Here is a 19,282-nt window from a genome sequence, read left to right as displayed (position 1 = left end):
AAGGACTCAAAATTGCAATGTGATTCACAGAGTATTGCCCTTATGTAGATGAAGGTTTAAAATACCTTAAAGGAAAAAAAAAAAAACCTTAAAACTGATCATTTTGCAGTGATTGTTTCCCTATCCACTGTTAGTCTGAGCAGCTGATCCGGTGGGCTACCATGAGCCATAATATCAATGAATCCACATGCTGCAATGCAAAACCGTTATCACAAACCTCAGAATTTTCAGAGAGGTTTGCTAATCTGGCTTAAAGTGCTCTTGAGTTTAGACGTGAATTTATCAATATTGAGCTCAAATTTTCTGTGTGTAAGTATCTGCATATAGTGGCAGTAGTAGAATTTTTGTCATTTACGGCTGATTTGCTTAATTTTTTTCTGTCCCACTGACAAAGCTGTACCCCCTATTCTTTTTGGAAGGACTTGGGAGAGGGGAATTGTCATATTCTAAATAGAAAGCGGTGAATGCTAGATGCTAGAGATATTGTGCGTCCAACAGTATTCGATGTAAGCTTGGTATCTTAACCACCTCCTTGAGGTTAAAAAAAAAAAAGTGCTCTACCACAGAATGTTTCTGAAAATTATTTGTTGGTATATATAATGCCTAGGAATGCCACTTCGCTCTTGCCCTGCTGAAATCCATTGATTTGCTAGTTACCTTCCGTAAAAATAAGGAACTGCTGTTCAATTAGAACATGTTAAAGATTTAATTGTTCTCTAAGGTTGAGAGTGCATGTTTTCCACAGCTATATGACAGATTATTTTGCTGTGGGTTTGTGGCATAGTTGATATCTGATTTGTAAGCATTTCAGCTTTATGAAATAAAAACAACTTTATGCTAAATCTGGGCAGCACCCAGAAGGCTGCATAAACATTACTTTGGAAAAGCCATCTTTCTCAGATCATCTGATTGTAGAGACTGCATACTTCAACTTGTCTTTTTTGTTACAGTTCAGTTGGATGTTGAAATTCAGTGGGTTTCATGTTCATTCAAATACATTTCTTTCACGTGACAGTCCACATTCTTTATATTCAGGGTGACATAACATCTTACGATCATGCCATAAAGGAATTTCAGCCATTGAGCTCCATTAGAATGGTATAACTTTCTAAGAGAGTGATGGTAATCTGCATACTGGTCACTGAATCCTTTTATTATCTGAAATAATCCAACAATGGGAGAGGAGAAAGGTCTACTTCCTAATTAAGTTCCACAATGAGCAACTCTAGGCAATTAGAGTTATGAAATGATAAACAATAAGTGTCTACTAATATGTCTAGGAATTAATAAAATTATGACTCAAGAAAAACATACAAGGTTATTTTTGAAGAAAATTAACATTCAAAAATACATTAACTGCAAATAAATATTTCTTCATGGGTTTCATGTGTTAAAAAATGATATTTTAATTACCTTATGTCAGTTGTCATTCCCTCCCTTAGAGAAGAATGTACTGTGCTCTACAAAAGGCAATAATGAGTACAGTCTTGAGTAGCTGACATTTGATGCAAATCCACAGAAAATGAGATTTAAGCAGGGTAGCCTGTCATCCTTATCTCTGTAGCTTGTACTTGACATGGTAAGATTATGTGGAAGCGTAGAGGTGTGAGAGCTGGTTTAGAAAGATGTGAAGGGCAGGGTTTCTATTCTGAAGAGCTTACAGTGACCATGAAAACACACAGGGTAAGGATCTTGAATATTTGAGCAGCACTGATTAGCACATGCCACATCCATGCCAGTATCTTGTCTGGTTTTCTGCGTTGCATCCTGTATTCTCTCCCAGGAAGGGGTAGTTAAGTGTTGAATTGGATTTCTGTATCTGAAAAAGCACTGCTGACATTAGCACTGGGTTAAGTGTGAGTTCTGGATTAGTAAAAATCAGTTCTTAATATTTGACAAGTGGATATTTAGGTCCTGGCCAGGATGGGGGTAGGAGGAGGGTCCCGGTGAGGCTGCTATTGCCCTCTTGTGCCTACACCCCTGCTGGAGTGCCCGGCACAACATGACCATGCTGCCTGTTCGTTGTCCTTTGTGAAAGTCCGGGCCCGGTTTGTTCACTCAGCTGAATCAAACGACACTGGACTTCAGTTAGTTCATGCCTACAAGCAGTAATTTAAGAAACACATGAGCCAAGCAGAATCAAAGAATTACCCAGCTATTTTCCTCTTAGCTGTTAAACCTACTGGCTATAACACCCAGCCACACCCTGCACAGAGAGAAAAACCACATGCTGTTTCTTTAAACTGAGCACATAAGAAACCAGGAAGGTTTTTTTGAGAACCCCTACTGTGCTTCTCTGCCTTTCTATCAGGCGCTCATATATATCAAATAAGTCTTTTTCTAGCGGGGTGAGATGGGCTAATCCTGTGTTTTACAGACCAGCATGTTGTCTGCTGTGGAATGGGGCCAGGAGCTTTAATCTTTACTGACAACTGTTCCCCCCCCCACCCTTTTTTTTTTTTCTAGGAGGACAACTGTTAGTTTTGTGGCATACTGCTGCTCCACCCAGTGTCTGCAGACATTTGACCTACTGAGTTGATAAACACTTAAAACTACCCAGGAGTGCTGCCAGTTTAAAGCTGCATTAGACGTCGTATCCCGTTGGTACTGGAATACTGCGCGTGTGCCAAAGCAGCAGAAGTGCCCAGTCGGGAACACTAAGAGGCACTTAAATCCTGCCCTATCAAATTTGGATGAAGTGCAGAAACTTTTCGGAAGTGTAAATACCAAGCTTTTAAAAGTATTAACTTTTCTCTCCTCTAATACAGCATACAAACCAAACAAATTCACAAGTTCTGACTCCAGATTTCCAGTGTTTCACAAATGTGGCTGCCTTCAGGTGGATCTATTGTGTATTTTGAAGCAGTTTTCATTCCTCTAACAGTGTTCTACTGACGTTTAATTAAAAAAAAAAAGACAAAAGTTTTCACTTATTGCTCCCATCATCTTCACCCTACAGCTGGATTTTGGTGCATATAGGTCCAAGCCTGTACAAACCTTTGAAGGTTCCATTGATTATTTCCATAGAATTTTAACTTTTTTTTCTCATCTCAATATTTTCCTCAACAGAGTTATCCCAGTTGTATACAAAGTCTTTGACAGTTAGCTGTGGTATTTGAAGCTATGTATTAAAAGCAGGTCTTTCCTTCTGGTATTATTAAAAGACACACTGTTTCCACTGTAGTAACTAGGATATGTCTGGAGACTACAGATCCTGTTTCAGTAACAAAGGGTGGTACTGATATCTACGCTAAGTGACCTTGCTCCAGTGTGTTTGGGGTTATGTTTTAATCATCTTTCAATCACTTATGTTTTATTTTTAAAAACCCTTTCCCTTTTGCTTCTGAGTTCTTCAGGAGAAAGACTTGAAGTAGTCTTGAAAACATAGTGTAAATATTTATTCATATTTATTGTTTTGGCACTTGCAGCCTGTAGACCCACAAAGAGTTGGGCTTCATTTTTCTAGATTCAGCGTTTTACTAATTTGTGAGAGCTTGTCTGTGGAGTGTTAACCTCAGAGAAGGCTGGAGGAAGGAGGGGGAAGCATGTGTTTGCCCACGTGTGGGCATGCATGCTACACAGATACCTTCATGGAAGGGCTGTGACTCTTTTTTAGGGTACTAATGTCAAATTTAGCACAAATTTCTAATCAATATCCTATTTGGGAAATTATTTTTTTAGATCATGTTAATTTTAAAGGACGAAGCATGGAAAACAGGCCGAAAATGTCTGCAGGGATTAAAATTTAAAATTTACATTGAATCAGTTAATATAGAATTATTCCCCTTTGACTTGTTTTGGAACATATAATTTTTAATGTGTTCATTTTGTTTTAATTTTTTAAGGTGTAAACTATTTGTGGATTTAGCACAGCGTTCTGCTCTCCGGTGGTTAGTTATATGCTGAAATAAATATGAATGAAACAGTGTGTTATAAAAGAGGCAAGATAAAGAGACTTGGTAGTATATTAGCATATGTTGTGGTGAGGTGTGCATACTTTGAAGGGAGGAGGCATTAGAATGTTTTCCTATTGCCAAAGAAGCATTTGTTCCCGCTGCAGGCTTCCTGGCATCTCTTCAATAAATGGAGTATCGTAAGAGCTTAAAAGACTACCAGAAAGGCATTTTTTGAGGGTGGAATTTTTAGGTTTGTGCATGTTACTTGTAAAATCTTTGCTGGTTTTATTGGGTTGATTTTGGAGAGTTGAATTAGCATTAAGAAATGTTGAACTTAATCCTTCAGGAATGCAAGTATCATCTACTCTTCAAGAGTTGTGAAACTTTGCAAAATAAATCCCATTTAATAAATCTGCTTTGCAGTAGGGGAAAGAGCCATGTCCAAACAGACACTTTACTATTGGATTTCTTACTGTCATTTCACTAATTTGTTTCAATGTTGGTATCCCCAACAGGCCTTCCCACCCAGTGGGGTTTACCCCTGACGCAGCAAAATGAATCTTCAGCTGTCTTTCTTCGGAACTGCACAATTGAGATGTACATTACCCATGTACAGTATCTACCTGTGTCAGAAATGTGCAAGTGTAGTACAGAATCCAGTGTATTTAATGGATGGTAAGAGAACTATGGTAGTGTTAGAAATGCTACTTTTTCATATAATACTTTGATCAGGAGTTTTCAGTATTATTTTTATTCCTCTGTATCCTTTGAAGGAGATACTTTGTTGGAAGTTTTTGTTCTCTTTTAATAGCAACTCATAGACTTTAAAGCAAAGTTAGTCTGAATTCACTATGTAAATGAAATTGGGAGTTAAATCTTCTCATTGGCTCAAAGACATTGGTGTTGGTTTTATTAGGAGTCAGGTGGTAAGAATGGAGCTTTCTTTTCGCTTTTTTTCCTCCACGATAATTTTTGAGATCCTATCAGTCTATTATTGTCTGCAAGTATAGTTCATCAGAAGAAATTTGAGTCTGTTCTATAAGCAGGATGAATCTTAACTAACATTTTAATAGATGATATTTCAAGAATGGCATGTTCAATGAATAAATGACTTAAACATGCAGTTGAAGCTGAAATGTCATACCCTATTTTTATAAAACAAGGAAGAGGAAAGCCAATAGAGACTGAAAATGCAGCTGAATTTCATGTTTCTTTTTTTAATACAAACAGTGTTTGTATTCATCTGCATCTTTGGGTGATATTGTCCTAGGTAAAAGTAACTCCATTCTCACTTGTCCAAATTTTTCTAAACTTGTTCCACTGTAAGAGTACTTCATAACTAGTTAACGTGAGAGCCAGCTCTGCAGGTTGCAGAGATGAGAGGGAGCTTGCTGCTGATTGAACTGCACCACTAATTTTTCAAAACGAGGTCAAATACTTCATGGCTTCTGTTTAAAGCATTTATTTCTGAGTAGTTTTTGATTATTCTCGTTGGTCAGACCAGTTCATGTTGAGATTAATTTCTCTTCAAGCTGCAAAAAATTGGGTTCTAGCAGTATTTTAAAAGGGTGTGTTTTTTAATTTTATTGTCATAAAAATAGATTAAAAATAGATTTCAATTCTGCTTCAGGTGAAAGCAGGAGAAGTTCCTGATTTTTGTAGACATAGAGAGAAGTGCAGGAGAGGAAAGGAAAGAGGAGATAAATTGGTAACTCATTGATACTGCTGTGAAATTTCTGTGAGTAAAGGTTAACTCCTAATGTAATTAAGAAGCATATGCATAATTTATATTTATGTTCTCATAAGAGACACCATATTAATAAAACCGAGACCCTACTGGGTTGTGCTTATAGAGATGACTTCGTGTTCTGCCACAAAGGAAACGGGAATCTCTGGCTTTGTTTAAAAATGCTACTTGAGCAGTTTTACACTGGAAACTGTTATGTCTGGAGCATTATTCTTGGGAGCCTTCTTGCTAGTTTCCCCCATAGAGAATCAGAAATATAGATGTCCTGTCCCAAGCAAAGAACAAGCTCTAATATCAAGAAGTGAATATTTTCCTGTTCTGGCCTGGTGCTTCTCTTGGGTTCTTCCTGAAGTTCATACCAAACCGTCTATTTACTTCGTTGTGGTGAGGGTCAGATCTTGCATTGAACAGAGTGGAACTGCTTATTGCCAAGTTGGCTTCAAGTCTTATGTATCAAATTCTGCTGAATCCCTTTTTCTGGCATGAAGGGAGGATGAGACTTAATGCCCATGTGGTAACAGCGTGTCAGGTTTTACTGACAGCCAAGCTGAAGACTGGAGAGTGACAAACCTTTCACTAGAGAGGGTGACTTATTTTTTGAAGGCCTCTGTGGCCACATCAGTACCACTGATAATAGAAGAATTTTTGCCTTGATGTCAGTTGACGTTGGATCAAGTTCTAACTGATGAGAGAGAAGAATGCGTTTTACCATCTTTGTATTTCTTGCGAAAATGGGGACGATGTCATTGATCTCTGTGCCTACTGTTAGGCAACCTTTCTATCTGCAGCTGAACTTATATGCAATTACAAGATGTGATTCTCTTTGCCTCTTACCTCCCTCTCGCTACTCCTCACGTTGTTGCAAAATGTTACAGTTAACTTGTGATGGAAGAGGATGAGTAAATTGAATCCAGAGTTTTTCTTACTTTTTGTATTACAGACCTATTTTGTAAGAGACCAAAGGTCTGGTAGAAAGAAATGGCAAGGTTCTTGTGAAGTCTTCGTTGTTTTTGATGTATGTACCCATCTTTGGATTGCAGCTGAGTTCATTTTGTCTGCTGAAAGCATATATGTATTGCTTTTTTGCTCTGTATTAACCAAATGTCACTTTGTGTGAAGGTGAGCTTGCTAGCTATTTTATTTCAAGTTAGTGGTGCAATTTATTGTATGTGCTTGTTAATAAACTATATTTTTGGATAGAATTATAGTCCATTAAAGTTAACTGAACTATTGTTCCTGGGGCTATTAAGCTGTGTTAGGATATAATATTTAATTTACATTTCAGTTCATTTGCTTAGTAATTAGCTAGTAAGTCTTCCTTCCCAAGGCGGAAGAGGTAGGGTGGGGACACTTCAGAACACTACCAAGCCCAAAACACCAATTCACGTAACCCTTTTGTCCCAGACAATGTACGTCACCAGATAGTGCCTAATAAAACCAAAAGCCTTATGAAAATCTGACTTTATCAAAGAATCACAGAACGGCTTGGGTTGGAAGGGACCTTAAAGATCATGTAGCCATAACCCCCCTGCCCTGTGCCGGGATGCCACCCACTAGATCGGGTTGCCCAGGGCCCCATCCAACCTGGCCTGTACTTTAGGCCCTCCTATGGATTGATCAAAAGAAAAAAACTTTCAGTAGGGCTGCATTACGTGCCACGCTAATAGTCCATAGACGCAGACCTGGTTCATGTATTATTTACTGAGCAGCATTCAGCAGTTTTTTTCCCCTTGTCTAACATATCATTGGAACAAGATTGCCAAGAATAAGCAGAAATTAAGCATCTGTTTCTCCAGTTACTTCACTCCTAGCTGTGCCGTATTTTGATTTGGTCAATGCTACTACTCTGTTCTGCTGTGTTCTTTGAGTAGGACATTCTCTGAATTATTGTACATGTATCTGGTGACTGCTAGCATATCCAGTCATAAATGAGAGCTATGCTCATCAAGGTGACTCTGAACATCGGTTACCACTGATGTCTTGAAGGTTTTAAATACCATTCAGACTTTGCTGATGCTTGTTTGCTAGTAAGTTCACAATGATATGCCTTTTCAGTGTTTTACAAATGACAATTTTTCCTACCTTTGTGATGGAGGTAACCTCTGTGTCAGCAGCAGGATGATGCAAGTCCCTTAAGAGAGATGAGAACAGCCCTTAACCTATAACTTTTACCAACCACTGCCGTGTCCCTTATGAATTAGAAAGAAACAAATGGGAGAGCTTAACATCCTTTTCCTTTGCAATTAAAAGTACTTGGCATAAACGCAAGCTAAGTGGAAACTTCAGTGGCTGAATAATGCTATTGTATGCAGGAAATGAGAGGAGCTGAGGATCACAGTTGGAAAGGCACTGGATATTTTGTGACTTCGAAGCCAAGATTTCGGGCTGTGCTATGTGGTGACATTTTGGGAACTTGAGAACTGAAATGAACCACTGCATCCGTGTCTCTCAACTTCAGTGTTTGCTTAACGTTATAGTAGAGCCCTCTTTCTTCTGCACTGAAAAATACTACTAGTATTCCCTAGTGCTGGCTCAGGGGCCTGGGCATGACCATTTATAACCATGAGATTTCTGCCTGCTACTTCAGCAAGAAAGAGGGAGAGCTGACCAAATGCTTTCTTTATCTTTTGACATTTTAAATATTAAAACCCTCATAGCGTGTTTTTTGAGCACCCATTATGCCCTTCAGACATCTCCTACACGCAGGAAAAAGACCTTGATGCATCTGTGAGAGATACCGAGTCTCAACGAAAGCAGTTCTGTTGTTGGAGGTGGTGATGAGATTTGCCTTTATGATGTCTCCCAAATGGTAATCAAGGGCTAATTTCTCAAGTACCCTGATCCTCTTCTGTACATTCATGAGGAACGTAAATATTGACTGGCTCATTCTGACAAAGAAAGTTGTCAGTCGTTGACTGTTCTGTTGCTAAATATGGCTACAAGCATGGTATGGGGAGCAGTGCCCTGAAGGTGTTCTTCTGTCATTTTCTGGAAGCCTTAAGAATTTACATACTGGACTTTTTTTGATTTCATTTGGATCAATTGAGAAAGCTTTCTGATGATGTAAAAAGCAATACTGAGTTTGTTTATTGATTGTTACTCTGAATGTTCAGTTACTGTACTTTCATGACAGCAAATCAAGTTATTAAGAAAGCAAAAAATGTTAAATTCTATTTGGTTCAGGTAAACTCCACTGGAAGGCTAATATTTTGTTGGAGATGAAGAAACAGGGCATGTAATCCTTGGTAAATTGGAGATGTGGTCTGAAGATGCTGCATAGATCTATGGAAAATATTTAAAAGTTAAATCAAGTTCTTTCTAGAGGCAAGTTTTATTATTTAAATTCATCATTTGTTGCTATCCATCTTTATACATTTCTTTTATACGTGTTAGTTCTAACCATTGATTTTTATTGTTAAGGCAATTAGAAGAATTAAGCTGAATATTCTTGGGTCAGTTTCCGATAACTGTGATTACTTTGCTGGCACTGAAGTTTTGAAACAGGTTGAATGTGGACTTGAATTTGGCTGCCTTTGTTTCTGCACTGCTTCTGTTAGCTTTCTAATTTCATTTTGTAAAAAGCCAAATCAGTGTATATGATACATGAAGAGAAGGAATACAAAGAAAAACACTTTCTTCAGAAAGCCTAGCTTGGAAGAGGGCTGGCAACAACTCGTATGTGAATTCTTGGTAAGTGCTCTTTTTAAACTAGGATGAAAAACTGGGTTGTCCAGGCAGTAAAGAATCCCATGTCTAAAATTATCAGGACAAATTATTCTTTATATTCACACCTCAGTGTTGGCAGTTTTTTGTAGAAACAAAGATAGTAGCTGCCACAAAAGGGAGCTGGTTTGTATCTTACATCCTTGAAGAGTTAAGATGATCTATAACTTGCTTTTATACTTCTGCTGATATGCTCGTTACTCTTGCAGTTTAATACCTGCTTCTGTTTTTTTCCTGTATAGCTGAAAACAGTCCTCCTTATATTTCTCGGCCCTTTTAAGAATGATGCTCCATTTTGTAGTCAATACTCAAACCCTGGCTGTGGTCCCATTTTCACAGATACTGTATCTGTGTGTTACCTGCACAGTGACAGCAGTTAGTTCTTCAGCAGGCAAAAGCGTGTAATCACATTTCTGTAAAACTATCTAGATCACAAATATGCCTTCTCTTCTGGCTGCAGATGAATAGAGGATATCTAACTCAACGTAAGTTAATGGATTCATTTATATTAAATCAATGCTGTGTATCAGACCTTTAGATCTAGCTGTACCTAATCCTGGCTCCAGAGCCTCCATTGTGAAACCTGGGGGCTCAAATTTCTCCAGTAGCTCTATCTAAACTGCAGCCAGACTTCTCATGTCTGATTCCTAGAAGCATACTTGGGAGAGGGTTTGAATTGAAAAGCTCTCATTAATTATCTCTCTTTTTTTTCCTTTCTCCCTTAAGGAAGCTCAGATGGTATAGGAGCTGATATCTTCTAGCTAGAAATTTCTTTCCAGGCCGGTGCTGAGCCAGTGCCCCTCCCTGCCCTGTGCTGGGTGGTGTGCTGTCTGACATCCCTGCCCAGCTCACTGCTCTGTGGCCCCGAGCTGCAAAGAAGAAAAATATTGATTCTACTCCATCTTATTGAAGTATTATTGTGAGGTGTTCATAGACATGCTGGGACTAGTTCTTTACTCTCAGGAACATTTATCCAGGGGGATCAGGTGTGGTGTTGTAGCAAGAAGCAGCAAGAGAGAATGAATTTACCGTTCTCATTTACAGTCAGTAGCCCGAGACCTTACTATGGCTTTAGGTATTCTCGATTAATTTAATGTGTGGATGCTCTTAGTCAAGCATAAAAGTGCCTTGTTATAAAGGAGTTTAATTCCTTTAATTTCATTTTGGAAAAAGTACATCCACACACCTGGAGTTTAAATCCGAGACAATTTCTTTATGAACACCCTTCTGTGTTCTGGGTCACGTCTCATGTGTAGATAAATTCTTGCATTCGTCTAACACAAACAGTTTTATTGTTTAATTCTTTCTTTTGGGAAGTACTTGTTTGGAAAATAAAACTTGTTTGGAAAATAAAAATCCGACTTGCAAGGATAAGGTTTTTTTTCTGACTATAAGAAATTCTGAAAACAATTGATTTGGAAACACTGCATTGGAAAACATTGTTACATGTCAGATCTTATTCTGCTGTTTTGCTCTGAAACATCTGTCTTTTGACAATTTGAAAAATTATTTTGAACTAACAGCTCAAATTGGGAAATGCAGCTTTTAAGCATGGCTTGGAATATTTAACGTTACTGCAGTGAGAATGTCTCAAGTCTCACCCACCATGAAGCCGTGACTGGCAGCTGTGCTTTGGACTGACTGTGCCCAGATGTCAAGGTAAGAAGCGGCACTCAGAAAGACGTTCTTGTGTTCAGCCCTCCTGCTTGGATGTAGTTTGAGTTCCCTAGACATAATTGGAGGCTGCCACAGGGTCTCAGCAATCACTGTTATCTCTGTCGCTTGTGAGGTTGGTAAGGGAGGAACTGTTTTCTTCTGTGACCTGTCTTCCTCCTCTGGCTCTGAAGAGCACAGCGTCCCTGTGCCTGCTGAGTAGCATCGTGGTGATGGTAATGTGTTCCCCTTCGTTAAACACACCCATGTTGTATGTTTCCCGCTGGGACTTGCTGCTCTGGTGCAATGGTACGATTTAAAGCTTGCTGTTTTTGTGCTGTGTGGATCTGGTGCTGCTGCCAGAGGGGTCTTGCATTCAGGTCTGCCAGCTTTCCAAGGAAGGATGTGCACTTCCACAGTGCAGCTCGCGCGCTGTGAGCGCATAAGCACGGGGAGAGCTTTCTTATGTGTTACTAAGCTCTTTAAGATTTAATACTCTCTTGAAGTTAAAATCGGTGTAAGGGAAGGCTTAAGCAGCTTAATGGGTTAAAATGATCCATGACTGTGTCCTTCAGACAGTTTAAAGACCCTGCAGCAACCCAAGCAGGCCACCTGTTCCTCTCCCAGACAAACAGGTTAGCCTCCTGACCTTTATTCTGCCACCCTTCAATTTTGCCTGGCCTGGCTCCATGTGTGGAGTGATTGTTCTGAAGTTTGTCATTGTTTAAAATGCCACTTGCCAGAGTTTAATGTGCACAGCTGCAACCTGAGCCATTGCTGTGTGTTAATAAGACTAAAACCATTGGACGGACACCAAAAGATCTGCTTGCACTTGGCATGTCATAAATTAACATCATTCTTACCTGCCAGGGATGATTCACTGCTGGCTCAAAGCATATTTAAACTTTAGAGGATGCCAACAAACTGGGCGGTGGTTTGACCTGCCACGTGGCCTGAGACTGCTGCTTTTCTCTCTCCCTCCGCCTTCCTTCTGTTGCAGTGTCGGGAAACAGAAGCTCTTTATGGCCTTATGAGAGCATGTGTTTGTGTGCCTTCCTGGCCCTCCTGCCCCCGTCTGCCAAAAAGTTGGCCTGTTTGTGGGAAGATGCTCGCTGGCTTCCAAATTCCTAACTGGATTGTTACTGCTTCTTTTGGGGATGAGGGGAAAGGTTAAGGCCTGACTAGGCTGCAGCCTGCCATTGCAGCAGCTCAAAAGGCTTCCTTCCCATGAATCCTGTCTTACCCTGGGCAGGTTGGGTGTGGTGTCCTCCTAGCATCCCAGAAACCACGTATACATTTCATGTCAGAGGAGTACACATGACCAACGAACAGCCCACAGCAGGTGGATGAAGCTCGTGCCCATGCTAGGCAGCACAGGAGGAAAGGGATGCCCCACGTGGAAGTGAGGGAGATCGTGTTGCAGGTTATATGCCAGAGGTTGAACGTGCTCCTCGCAGCCCAGACTCGCGGGCTCCAGCACTGCAGCGATTGCGCAGCAGCAGGGTGCTGCTCTGTCCCGAGGGACATGCTGAGCACCGGGCCTGCTGCAGCCACGGGCACGACGTCTGTGTGCTGGCTTCCCTGCTGTCGGTGCTGGACTGGGAACGGGGATGGTCCCCTGGGCTGCTGCAGGGTAGAGAGGAGTAGGAAATAAAGGATGGGAGAGGGTTAAAGACCCTTGTGCCCTTTCTCAGTGAATTTCATGGGTGGGGGAAGAATGGGTGAGTATTTCTGGTGGACAGGATGATATTCATTTGTCTCCTTCTAGAGACCAGGCCTTTTTATAGTGACTGGAGATTCGTCACATCCCACTTTTCCTTCAGGGCTAATGTGCTCCTCATAAAATAATGCGAGGGCATAATGTGCTCCTTCAGTCAGAACAGCTCCTTTGCTTTCCATGGTGCCTATTTACCTTGGCTCATCCAAATCATTTGTTAAATACCAAGGTCACATAAGCAGTTCTGTTTGCACTTCGGACCCTTAAAAGTCGTGCTGTGGACATCAGCAGGGACAGAAACAGGCCCTGCATCTGTCTGAGATGTTTGGATCTGATGGAAATCCAAAGTGTCGTATGGAACAGGGTGTAACCACGATTTGGTTAAGGGTAATTATGGTAGGCAATGCCAGCAGCAGGGTGCAGTCCTTGTGTTCCCCTCGACATTGGCGGCTGGCTGGCAAATTAACTCCTATATAACTACAGCTTTATAGTCATCATCATATCCCCTGCCTTTTGTTTTCTTTTCCATCAGGAAAAAAAAATCAGTCAACTCTGAATAGATAAGAACCAAGGAGCCCTGGAAGGGAGTGATCCTATTCAGCAGGACAGACAGGGGACCTGGCCTCGCAGCCCCAGCTTACCTGGTGACACGGCTCGCCCTGCAGCACGCTCACCTCCTGCATCAGCACCACTGGAGCATGATCAGTCAGAGCAGGAGCAGAGGTTAGAAAGTGTCTGTAGGACAAGGACTGCAGCTCTGCTCCGCTCAGCTTGCAGACACATGGTGATTGCTGCCCGAGCTGCATAAATTAGGCTTGTGTTGTCTATATTTTATTTTGTGGGTAGTGCGGGTTGTTGGGTTTCATTATTTTCTCTTTATGCAAGGTTAACATGGAGTGCAGCGCTGGTTGCTGGGCAGTGGGGATTGCAGTTGGTAATAAAGGTCTGTTTTCTCACTTTCTCTATTTTTGTCTCTGGGCAGGATGAGGCACATCAGGGGAAAATCTGACTTGAAACAGAAGCTCAATGTTAAGTTGGAGTTAGACAGTCCTGCAGAGAGGTTTGCTTACGCCACAGCTGTCTGTCATCTCAGGGCACACTGCTGTGACTTCTCTTGGCAACCCCTGGGGTTCAGTGTCACCTCTCTTTCAGACAATTGCTGTAGAGTACAGGATTGCACCAAACCCTGATCTCCTCATTAGTGTCCAAAGTGGTGTTTTGATGCCTGGGGCAGGAGGTCTGCCTGGCTGTTGCTGAGCTCCCAGAGGTCTTGTGAACATACTGAAAAGGTGACATATATTACCCTGTAATGGGGGAATGGTCTTTATCAGACACTGGAATCATGATTCCTGGGTCTTGCACCTTTCCCTCCTGTTTGGGGCATGTACAGACATTCTCAGTGTATGCTTTCAGCACAAAGATGTCTCTTTCTGTGTGTGACCTTGCTGATGGTCTGTTATTTGCAGAAGGATTATTTGCTTGTGAAGAGAATTTTGCAGTCACCAAGTGAAAACTGTTCTTGGGAAGAGCTCAGGTTTTAGTACAAAGCTCTGAACCTCTCCAGGTGAGCCTGTTTTCAACAAGGTCACCGGATATCCTCACATCTGCTCAGATGAGGAGATGAGTGAGGCCAGCTGAGTTGCATTTTCCATGTGCCCTCTCTAAAATGAACTGCAGAGCTGATAAATTCTTTACCCCTTGCCCCTGCCAGCTCTGCTAATTGCAGTTTCTTTAGAAGCTTGAGTGAAAAGCCAAATGCACAGGCTGGACTCCACAGCACCATTGCGAGTGTCAGTCGAGAGATGGACTGCAGCAAGCCTAGACATGTGCCAGAGCTGCTGCCCAGCCTCGGAGGGAGGATGCCAGCCAAACTCCTCCATGGACAGCACCAGAATGTTTTTCTTCTTGCAGCTGAAGCTTGAGGCCAAGGAGAATTAGTGTTGAGCACTTCTGGAGGTGGCAGGAAGGGCTTGCTCCCTCTGAGTTGCTGGTCAGTAGATGTTAGGGCAGGCGTCTGTAGCAGATATTACCAGGAATAAAGATGATCAGAATCTGGCTTACAGTAAGGATGTTTGTGCTTTGGCAGTGGGTGTGAAAGGAGAAACTCCGGAGGGTTGGGCGGCAAATGCTAGCTCTGTTCTCTTCTGTAGATGGCCTTCCGGAGGCATGCTGGGTGAATGGAAAATGTAATGAAATTCCCAGAGCCTCCTGGTGCGCTACCAAGGTATTCCTGCCAGCTTTCCAGCCCAAGATGTTGGTGTGGCCGTAGGGGCCAGCTCCACAGATAGAGCTGATTGCAGATTAACCCCCACTGTGGAAGGAGGGTAACTGTGATAGATGTTTGCTTCACCTGTGAAGTAGCACATGCTGTAGCCACTGTTGCCTTTGGGGTAAAATTAGTTGAATAAAAGGCTCACGCTAAATCAAGCTCCTTTCAAACTGCCTTTATTTTGGAAAGTTCATTTGTTTACTCTGGTTCACACACTGAGCGGTACAAACAGCAGTAAAAATGTGATGCACCCCAAATTCTAGCTGTGAGAATGGGTTTCATGACCACTGCAGTTTGCAGAAGGTCTTCTAGATCTAAACCATCTATGGAGTTCAGAATATGTGAACTATTTCTGTTGTCTCAGAGATTGACCAGGGAGTGGGGCCCTCACGTGCCAGAATCTGTAAGAAAACAGAGACCTGCACCACTGGCAGTCCTGAGGGTCTTGTTTTAGGCTTCTGTTGAATAGATTGATCATTGTCCTGCAGCATTTAGTGTGGGAGAAGAAAGGAGGGAGGAGGTCTAACAAGTGTGTCATATGGTTTGTGTTGTCTCTGCTGTTCTGAACCTCTCTTTCTGCTCACTCAGCAGGGTTTTTCTTTTGCCTCCGTTTCCTTTGTGCAGATGGTAGCAATAGGTTTCATTTCAACCCCCCCCCCAGCTGTCAAATTAATAGCCTTGGCGAGTTTTCATTTGCTGGCTAGTTTTGGGTGGTGCTGGAGGATCACTCCACTCAGTACATTTCCAGACTGGCTGTTTAACCCAACCTCCACGAAACAAGTGTTTTTTTGTTTATTTGTTTGAGAGAAGGGACCTTGGGAAAACAGATAGAAAATTTACTCTGACGCTGTTGTCCACTGAAGGAATTGGCTTTGAGTTGCATTAGAATAGCAGATTGGGTTCTTGCACAAATCTCCCACAAGCTATGGGCTAAAGTGGGAAAAGCTGGTGGGCAGAGGTACTGGAAACAATCTTCTGTTAAAGCATCTGCAGGAGGCACTAACGAAAACTCTGGCCTCATGTCTCCGAACTCCACAGCAAAGCTTTCTAATCCACCCAGTTACACTGATCAGCTTCAGAATGCAATATCCTGAGTTTGTGAATTTGCAATGTGTTTTTCTCTTCTTTCCCCCAGTCATATTAGTCTAGCATGATATGAAAGAGTCATGATACGAATGACCACGTCATTCTCCAAATGACAACCCCTCACCACTCTCCTGTGGCACTAGTGGCAATATTTAGCTTACAGAGAAATTAGTGGTCTGAACTGTTCCATTGATAGATGCTGATGTAAGTGGATCCTAACCAGAAACAGGTGAAGAATTACTATTTTTGTTCTATGAATGTAACAAACCAACCAGAGAGAGATGTACAATAGGTTTACTAGAACTTCACAGAAAGCCTATGGGAGGGACATAAACTAAGCCAGGTGCTCCTAAGTGTAGGTCCTTGTGCTGTTTCTATTCTATGTTTTATTTATATATACAAACGTATAAAAATATTTATAAAAATACCAAATAACATTCTATAAAACTATATACATGTATTTAAAAAACATATAGTGTATATGCTAGGGGACAACACAAATTTAAAATTCTTTCATTGCCTACTGTTCTAACTCAAAAAGCTCTTCTCTTGACATCTCTGTGTAGACGGGAAGTGTGCATGAGCACATCTATGTTGGCAGCTTTGTGCATATGTGGTGCATCTTCACCTTTTGGGGTTTACTTTGTGGCGGAGACCTGCACCATGCCAGAGACTGTAGGACCCAGACTTCTGGCTGTCTACACTATCTTGAGGATGTAGTTTGAAATATTTACCTATCAGGTGTTTCATTTCGAGTTGGGCCTACTTGAAAAAAAGTTGTATATCTAACACGCTGCCATGCCAGGAACAACAGAAGATACAGAGCCACTGCTCAGCCTTGCATGTTTCTCACGTGTGTTACAGGACTGCTCTCCTTAACCCCCCTCCCTGGTTGTTTTCATCTGCTGCTGGAGCCGTATGTCTCCTAAGGAAAGACCAGCTCTGATGTTTGAACAATTCTACTCCATCTGCTGCTGCTATTGCTGTAGCTGTGTGCGAAGCAGCAACGTGGTGACGCCAGGCCTGCAGGCATTTCATCAGTCTATCTGTCACTGCTTGTGTGTTTCCAAGAACCGGTGCTAGGTGAGGTCATCACAGATGTGAATTGTAGCACTGGGCTCCGCTGATAGAAGTAAGACTACTGCCATCAGCAATTAGGCCAGCTAGGGTAAAAATTCGCTGTGCATTCAGACCTGCTACTGGGGAAATAGCCATCTGTGTTCGCTGTGAGTTAGCTTCCAGGTGTGTTCTTTACAATCCTTCTCTTGCCATGAGGGATGAGACAGTGGTCAAAAATTAGTCAGACCTCGTTGATAGTTGAGGTTCTCTATAGGTTTAATTGCATCTCCAGCAAGTTGGGTTTATTTCAGTGGAAAGGGTCACCTCTGCAGCTGGCCTCAGATTTCTCAGGGGGTAAGCAAAAAGGAGTCAGGGATGCTTCTGAAGTTTTCTATATCAATGTGCAATACTAAGAGTAAAACCAGGAATCTCCTAGAGCATCAGAGAGGCCAGAAGGTCTCCTTTGGTCTGTATTGAGTTTTATGGAGATGGATGTGTACTGCACAGCCTGGAACACTACTTGTTTGTTTTAATTAAATTAAAAATAAGATTGTGTTTATTTGCATCAGTTGAGGGGTCTCTTTCTCACAGCTGCTTGAAAAGTGAGCTCTTGCTGCCAAGTAATACAAGGTTTAATGTTACAACGTGCACTGGGAAGGGCAGAACTGGTAATTACTCTGCAAGCAGCAAGGCACCAGTAGGTATAACATACAGAAATAAAGAAATCCACACCATGCACAGGACCCATCTGTGGCTTGCGGCAGACACAGGACTGAGCTGCAGGAAGGTGTTGCAGAACGGAGCCACCTACAGCAAGTAACCCCTGTGACCATGTAGGTGAGGAAGCTCTGTCCTTTGGGAGGTTCTTAAGAGCAATTTCCTCCTGCCACACGCTAGCTGTCAGCCTGCGTCTGGCATTCCCGTTGTGCAGAGCTAGCTAGGAGGTGGCTAGAGTCCCTGGTTTCCTTTTAGCCCTGTCTTGTTGAGCTTTGTGCTCCGGCAAGGGCTGGAAGGCACGTTGTGCTGGGCAGTGTCTGCTCCCAGCAGCCGCTGAGGGGAGAGCTCATCTTTCCAGGTCTGCTTTCTCCTGTGCTGCGTGGACGTGTGCAGTCTCTGGGAGGTCTGCGTGGGCTTGGTGTTGGCCACTGCTCTTTCCCTGTGAGATAGCCACAAGCCTGCAGCGCTGGAGGACAGTTGTCAGACGGGGATCTGTTTTGTCATCTCTCTTCAATGCCCACGGAGCGGTTTGTGGGGCAGTGGTGGCCAGTGTGGTCTCAGCTGGTTTCATCTGACTCATCTGGTACAGTGGAATAAATGACCAGGATCCAGATGTTGTTTTACTGTGGCTGAATTTGAAAGCCCAAATATCAGTACAAGTGATGTGGTGCTATGTACCCTATGTATTTATAGACAGACTTTCCCTGCCTTTAGGGTATAAACGCAGGAAAAAGAGTAGGCAAGGAAAAAGGAGGCTCAGAGAGACTGAACTGTTTGATAGCTGCATGCAGGGGGCAGAAGTTCAAGTCAGATCTTCTAACGCCTGCCAGCAAGACAGCCTTTCCTCTTGTTAATGACGGGAACGTGGAGGAGTCTGCCTGATAACCCAGATCACATGGAGACAGCGTCCTTCCCAGCTGCCCAAGGGTCTCAGGCTGGCAGCGTTGACTGGCCTGGAGGAGCGAGGTTTCCTGCCGAGCAGCGTATGGTTGTTACTTGCACCTTGCTCCGTGACACAGCATCCGCCTCCTCTGTGCTGGTGCAGCCAGAAGCCTTCTGTTGCTGGCCCTCCTCAGCTCTGGATTGCTTTGTGACCAGAATTTAACAAGGCGGTTTCCAGTGGCATTGACACCATTTGGGTAGATGAAGCTGGCTCAGAAAGCATCCACCCACTTGCCTAAACAATGCCTCTGGCTCTGCGCATTCAACTGTTGGCGCTGCTGCCTACATGCAGCTCTCCAGGTGGGCTTTGGTTTTGGTGTTAGCCATCCAACCCCCCCTACAGCCTGTCTGCTGGCTAGCTCTGACTCCACCTCTGATCTCTCCTATCTATAGTTTGTATTACAGTTCTTAACAGCTTGCTTGTAGCAAAGTCTTTGATGGACAAAGAACAAAAGTAATGCTTTTGTTTCAAA

General features: G+C 42.4%; 1 protein-coding gene across 3 annotated transcripts in view; it reads left to right on the top strand.

Annotated features, from left to right (window-relative positions):
• The window catches only part of LRRC28 (leucine rich repeat containing 28), a 53,229-nt gene extending 46,384 nt beyond the window's left edge, over nt 1-6,845 (top strand). For all 3 annotated transcript variants that reach the window (XM_083850411.1, XM_083850412.1, XM_083850413.1), the window contains one exon: nt 2,467-6,845. In XM_083850411.1, coding sequence (XP_083706537.1) covers nt 2,467-2,539 — 73 coding nt within the window. In that variant the 3' untranslated portion in view covers nt 2,540-6,845. The remainder of the gene's footprint in view (nt 1-2,466) is intronic.
• Nucleotides 6,846-19,282: the final 12,437 nt, after the last annotated feature.

This window comes from Anser anser (assembly GCF_964211835.1).
Source record: "Anser anser genome assembly, chromosome: 10".
In the NCBI taxonomy this organism is placed as follows: domain Eukaryota; kingdom Metazoa; phylum Chordata; class Aves; order Anseriformes; family Anatidae; genus Anser; species Anser anser.
This window is presented reverse-complemented; position numbering and strand designations above follow the sequence as displayed.